Source organism: Budorcas taxicolor, chromosome 15 (assembly GCF_023091745.1).
Source record: "Budorcas taxicolor isolate Tak-1 chromosome 15, Takin1.1, whole genome shotgun sequence".
In the NCBI taxonomy this organism is placed as follows: domain Eukaryota; kingdom Metazoa; phylum Chordata; class Mammalia; order Artiodactyla; family Bovidae; genus Budorcas; species Budorcas taxicolor.
The window spans coordinates 27,340,111-27,346,210 of record NC_068924.1 but is presented as its reverse complement, the minus strand read 5'-3'; the positions used below and the strand labels follow the sequence as shown (position 1 = coordinate 27,346,210).

Sequence of the window (6,100 nt, the reverse complement as noted above, 5' to 3'; positions counted from 1 at the left end):
TCAGAACTGTCATCCATGCCCCTCTTTCACCCCCTGAAATCATGGAACACAAGGAACACACGAGAACCCGAGCTGCCTGCCTGTTCCCCACTCAGACTTCCTGGAACCAGAACCAAAGCGACCAGGGCAAATCAGACTCTGGCAGCCAGGCCTGAGAAAAAAATTTATGTATATATTTTTTTTTCTTTTTGAATTTCAACCCCCCAAATATTCCAGCAAAAAAAAAATCAAGGGAGGTTGGGCTGGGTCTCCTTCTATGAGCATCTGCTTCCAAGGAGGACAGTGGACTTGCCCACACCCAGGCTACCGCCAGCCCATGTCTCCCCTGCTCAGCCCAGGATGGGGAGACGGCAGAGCTGGTGGGGGAGCTGGGAGGTGGGCCGGGGGAACAGTGCTTTGGGGTCAGGAGTTGGGCTGAGGCTGAGGGGTGGGGGCGAGCTGCCCAAGTGCAGTCACCTTTGCTCAGTGACGGAGCCTCGAAGCTTGGCCGGGGCTGAAGGAACTACACGGCTGTGTGTGAGGAAGGCGAGGCAGGATGCTGTGGCCAGCGAGCTGGGCAAAGGCGGGGCTGGGTGCCAGCCCTCGCCCTCTTAACTGATGATCTGCCGGGGCCGCCCATAGCCCGTCATGCCAGCCTGCGAGGCCCCTCTGTTGCTGCCCATCTGTAGGCCGATGACATGCTTGCCCTCCTGCAGCTGGCTCTCTGTGAATTCCCTCTTATGCTCCTGGGCTTTCCTAGGAGAGGAGGAACCAGGACAAAGACTTGCCGGGACTGTGTGTTTGCCATCTGCCTTTGGTTTCCTTTGTTACTTTCTAGCCTGATGCCATCCCCTCCCGCATTTCCCTGCTCTCATTTCCTTATTGCAGTTGCCCCACAGCACGGGCTGGGACAGACAGGAGGGTAGAAAGGGAGGAGTCAAGATGTACTATGGACCCACTTGCCCCACCCTAGCCCTTCACTGTGTACCTTTCCTGGCTTTCTGCTTCCTGTAACGACTGCACTAACCGGCTAGCCCCACTCCTGTAGAAACCCAAGCTTAGCGTGCAGGGAACCCCTGGTGGCCACATACTTCATAAACCAGTTGGGATCTCCACGGTAGTGTCCATCATTCTTGGTCACTGCCAAGCTGCCCAGGGCCATCAAGGTCCTCTGCACCGCAGCCAGGTCTTTGCCTGTGAGTAGGAAGAGGGGAGGGGAGACAGCCTTTAGGGCTGTAAACAGAATCCAAGGCAGAGCCAGCCTGTACCCCTTAGAAAGATGGCCAGCCCAGGGGCAAAGGTGGTCCTGAAATCGAAGGGGGTGCAGAGATCCCACTGTGGGAATGGGATTCTCCTGGTGTATGCCACTCCGGATGTGCAGACCCGTCATGGTGGCAGGTTGGATCATCCCTCATCCCTGCCTCCGCCTCCTGTTCACCTGCCTCGTCCACCCGTCTCCTCTCTCTACCTTCAAAGAGGTCAACAGTCTGGAACATGTCAGTCTTGGTGACGCCATAATCCTCAGCTGCCTTCAGGAACTGAGCCACCTGCTCCATCTGCTTGAAGACCATGGAGGGCGGGTTCTCGGGCACCTTCACTGGCTTGGAGCCATCAGGATACAGGCTGTTGACCAGCTTGCTCAGAATCTGCCAGGCGAAGAAGGCAGCTGAGCACTCAGCTTGGGGTGGGGGTGGGGGTGGGGGTGGGGGTGGGGGGGCCCTGCCCCATGACGCTGGCACGATGGCACGACCCCTGGCCCCTGCCCCAGGTGTCACTCACCACGCCGTTCTTCAGCCAGACCTGGAAGCCCAGGCGCCCGCGGTCGGGGCGCCCCACATCGGGGCCGCACTGCACTACGATCCACTCCACCAGCCGCTCCTCCAGCTCCTCGTCATACTTCTTCTCGATTTTTGATTGCACTTCCCGGCTCATGCCATAGGAAGGACCCTTGTTGGCCATGCTGACGGGGAGCTAAAGCAGCACAGGCCAGAGAGGGAGGGGGTCAGGGAGTCAGAGAACAGCTCTGCTGTCACCGGTGCCTGGCAGGTCTTGTCTTCCAGCTCTGAGGGTCGGGGGAGGGGGGAGACCAGCCTAGCTCTTTATCTACCTCCCCGTGCTTCCTGGTTTTGTATCCATGGCACTCACCTGAGCTAGCTTGTCCCCTCAGTCCAGGAGGCCTCTCTGAACTTGGAGACTAGATCTTTGGCAGTCTAGAGCAGGAGTCAGTAAACTGTTCTGGTAAATAACCAGATAGTCATTTTACTGACAGTCATATTTTAGGCTTTGCGGGCCATAAACTCCCTGCCATTGTAGCATCGAAGCAGCTTTGGGCAGTACGTAGACAAGTGAGCATGGGTGGGTTCAAATAAAACTTTATTTACACAAAGCGATGACAGGCTGCATTTATGGGTCTGACAATTCCTGGTCTAGAGCGCCCTTTCTTTGCTAAGACTGGTGACAGAGGCACTGGAGAGGTCTTTTGGAAGAGACCACATTGACCCTCACAATGAAGCCAGCAGATGTCTTTGTCTGTGAGGTGTGAGGTGGTTTGGTGCCTCTGCTTGAAGTTATGGGGGTCCCTCCAACTCTCAGTTCTCCCAGAAGCAGGAACCCCAAAGCACCAGCTCTTTGCCAGCTCAGTTCAGCCTCCAGGCGACAGCCACAGAGGCTGAAGCTTCCCCACCCCTGGTAAGGGCTAGGAAGCCAGGAAAGCCCAGGAGCTTTTGGCCAAGAAGTTGCATTTCCCCAGAGGAGCCAGATACGCCCACCGCCCTGCCTGGTGACCTCAAGCTCTCACCACCGTGGGAGCTTGAGTAACCACGAAGCCGGAGTTCTCCAAGGACGTGAGCCCAGCATCTGCCAAGCAGAGCAGGGAAGCCCTCCCCAGCCTGTGGCCTAGGGCCCGGGGCTGGCCCCACTCAGGAGCGCCCACAAGTGGCAGGGGAGCAGCGGGAGCAGGGCCAAGCAGGGAGGCTGCTGGGCAGGCTTGGGTGTGGCCAGTCAGGAGGAACCTGAGCTGGCCTCAGGTATCACGTGGCGCCAGAGCTCATCGGAAGAGTCCTTTGAAAGAGGAATCAAATGAGGCCAAACCATTCCCTGGCCTCCGAGAGGTCAGAGGTTGGGAGGGAGAACATGGCCTGAGGATGGAGGCAGTCACTACCGTGTTCCCCCAGCCCCCTCTCCTGTCAGAGCTGAGCCCTTCTTCCTCCCCACTCCCATGGAAGGCAGTGGACATCACCACTTCACAGGGTCCCAGCTAAGCTGCCAAAACCCACTTGCCCGGCCCTTCCTTCCCCATGGCTGATGGATTTCCTAAGCTCTCATGCCCGTCTGTGCAGGGAGGATAATGTATCTACCCCAGAGAACTGGGAACATTCCAGAAGGCCCTCTCTGTGACGACCCAACACACGGTCTGTCCCTCAGTGGAGCTCCTTAAAACGCTGGTCTTTTGCCCCCAGAGCCAGTCTCCTGGTAGTGACCCAAGAAAGCCAGCCCCTGACCAAGTGGTAAAAAGCAGTTTCTCCTGCTCCAGGCTCCACCCCTCTTCATAATCATATTCCCTGAGGGGATTGCAAAGTTTGGGAGAAGAAAACAAGAGAAAGGCTCCTCTAAATTCCAGCCACTTGGCCCCTCACTTCTCCCTGAGTCTGCTTCCTTATTTGTAAAGTGAGGGCTGGACCACCTCCGAGGATGTGGTTCTCAGAGCATCCCAGCCAGCGATGCCAAAGAACCCAACAGCCAAAAAAAAAAAAAAAAAGAACCCAAAGGCCAAGTCCCTCCCTTTCCTACCCCGCTGTGTCTCATCCCTGCTTCCCAAGGACTCCTGGGCGAAGCACTGCGGTTAAGACACACCAGTAGCTAGGACCAGGGGATTTCAGCCCATATCCTTCATCCAGGCCTCTGACCCTCCCGCCTCCTCTCAGCTTTCACCGCACCATCCCAGGCAAGCAGGAGGCACCCCATGGCCCGGGCCCCACCCCCCACCTCCCAGTCCTGCCTTTCCCTCCCCTCTTCCCCCCCTTTCTGCCCCTACCCCCTACCAGACCTCGCACTGGGCCCATGAGGAACAGGGACCAAGCAGAGTGCGTCTCCCACCCCCAGCATCCAGCCTCAGGAGATTCGGGACAGTCAAGGTGCCAGGGCTCACAGGGACAAGGACACAAGCTTGCAGCCCCGAGATCTAGAGACATTTGCATTTTGATCAGAACCTGGGAGGGAGATGAAAGATACCCCACCCCCACCCTCCTCCCTCCTGGTGGAGAGTCTGAAAGCGGGAGGGTTCCAAGAAGAATCCTGCCAGGCCCTCTGACAAGGGCCTCTCCAGGCCCACCTTGGAGCTGCTTGGGAGAAGGGGGCCAAGGGGAGAGAGTGGCCCACCCAGGGTCTTTCCAGGCAAAGGTTCCTAGGACAGGATGGACAGGGAGCCTGAGGCTCTGCCTTGACCCTCCTCTCCCCCCTGGCCCTGTGGCTCCATCAGCCTCCCCTCCCCCCCGGAGAAAAAAAAAACAAGCCCAGCTGCCAAGAGGAGGGCAGCTCCTCCCAGCAGGAACCCGGAAAACCAGGGTTCTCTGCTGGACTGCTGTGCCCCTCTGTCTTCAGAACAAACAAAACACAGGACACAGGACAAGCACAGGAGCGGTAGCTTGACTAAATTCTGGGGTCAGGGGAGACCTGTCCTACCCACCTACCCTTTGAAAAACAACCACTAAAGGAAACGCCAGACCTCAGGAGAAGGCCCTGCCTGGCCCTGTCTGCACTTTCCTAGGCTGCTCAGGCCCTGGTGACCCACCAAAGAGTCACTGCGCTCCAGCCCTGATGTACTACACACCCCCTTCACCTCCTCCGACATCCTCCTGGCCTGGCTGGATAGCAGACAAGCCTTGGGTCTAAACCGACTCCACCTTTGAGCCCATCACACCACACTTAGGGTGACTATGGCTGAAAATAGGGCGCCTCCCTGACCCCAGTTTCCCAGGTTTCCACCATCAATCCTTCTGCACCAGCCAAGTCTCCCTGGGTATCTCATTTGGGTTCAAGGCTGCCCAGTCTAAGAAGTAAGGGTCTCTAGTAACCCCCTCCCACCCAGCAAGCTAGGACCACCTCTGCAGTGGAGGCGGGGAGTGCACACTGAAGAGGGTGGGCTTCCCCCTGCCTGGGAGCCTGAGAGTTCTGCCTGCAAGACACCCACTGCGACCTCCAACTGCTGAGCCCCAGCCCGACTCCCCTCCAAACCCCGGACAAATGCACTTACAGGGTTTTCTCGGGGCTCTCGGGAAGGCGTGAGCTCTGTCTGGACTTGGACAGACAGGATGGGGCGCTGGCTGGGTGAGGGGTTTAAAGGGCTGCCAGGGCGGTGATGTCAGCCTCCCCCCCGCTGACTCGCCTCGGCCCCCTCCTGTCCAGAGGAAACCGGCTCCTTCCCCACCCCCGGCCCCCCCAGTGACTCCACACAGGCTCCATATTTGGGGAAAGACACCAAGTTGGAGCAGTCTACCGGGGGCTGCCCGAGACATTCTCTGCGTGCTTTGGGGATGGAGCCGGCGGGGGCGGGGCCGCGCTGCCGGCGGGGAACCGCCGGGAAAAGCCTTTTATGGACAGGACCACGAAGGCTTTCCCCGCCGTCTGGACTTCGGGTTGCTCCTCTGACACTGTTCTCTGCCTCCGGGTTTGCGGGGAGGGGGAAATTCAAGAGGGGCTGGCTGTCCAGCGAAAGGGGTTGAGGGACCCCTACCTGAGGCTTGTGGGGGACTAACCAGCCATTCTCTCCTCCTGGGGCTTTTAGCTCTAGCGGGAGACAGGAGCTCACCTTTCCCGAGGGCCAGGCTACGTGCCAGGCATTTTGCAAACGCGCCCATTTGATACTCACAGCTGCATCATGATAGCATAACTACTCTCCCATTTTACAAAGGAGGAGACCAAGGCTCCGAGGGCGTCTTTCCCACGGCGTGAGTCTTGAGAAGCAGAACCTGGGCATCCCTGCCGACCCCCAGCCATGCGAGAGCCAGTGAGGCCGACAGAGCCACCCTTCCAGCTGTACCTGCGCAGGTTGAGTTCGCAGTTGGGGTGGGTCTTAAATCACACGCTTTCGCTGCGGGTGGGACTGGAGGGTTCAGGATCCAGA

The 6,100-nt window shown here is 58.3% G+C and overlaps 1 protein-coding gene across 1 annotated transcript; it reads right to left on the bottom strand.

The window, feature by feature from the left end:
- Positions 1–151: 151 nt before the first annotated feature.
- On the bottom strand, positions 152–5,368 carry TAGLN (transgelin). The gene is made up of 5 exons (XM_052652284.1): positions 5,231–5,368; positions 1,759–1,950; positions 1,448–1,625; positions 1,071–1,173; positions 152–735 (listed from the first exon to the last, which is right to left on the bottom strand). The coding sequence occupies exons 2-5, from the start codon at positions 1,936–1,938 to the stop codon at positions 591–593; spliced, it is 606 nt and encodes a 201-aa protein (XP_052508244.1). The 5' UTR covers positions 1,939–1,950; positions 5,231–5,368; the 3' UTR covers positions 152–590.
- Between the last annotated feature and the right edge of the window lie 732 nt (positions 5,369–6,100).

What these genes read in the sequence shown, in the direction of transcription:
- TAGLN (XM_052652284.1), bottom strand. Translation starts at nt 1,938, where the DNA reads ATGGCCAACAAGGGTCCTTCCTATGGCATGAGCCGGGAAGTGCAATCA. An exon ending in TCTGGCTGAAGAACGGCGTG is followed by an intron (nt 1,626 to 1,758) that starts GTGAGTGACACC and finishes TTCGCCTGGCAG; the next exon opens with ATTCTGAGCAAGCTGGTCAA. An exon ending in GACTGTTGACCTCTTTGAAG is followed by an intron (nt 1,174 to 1,447) that starts GTAGAGAGAGGA and finishes TCCTACTCACAG; the next exon opens with GCAAAGACCTGGCTGCGGTG.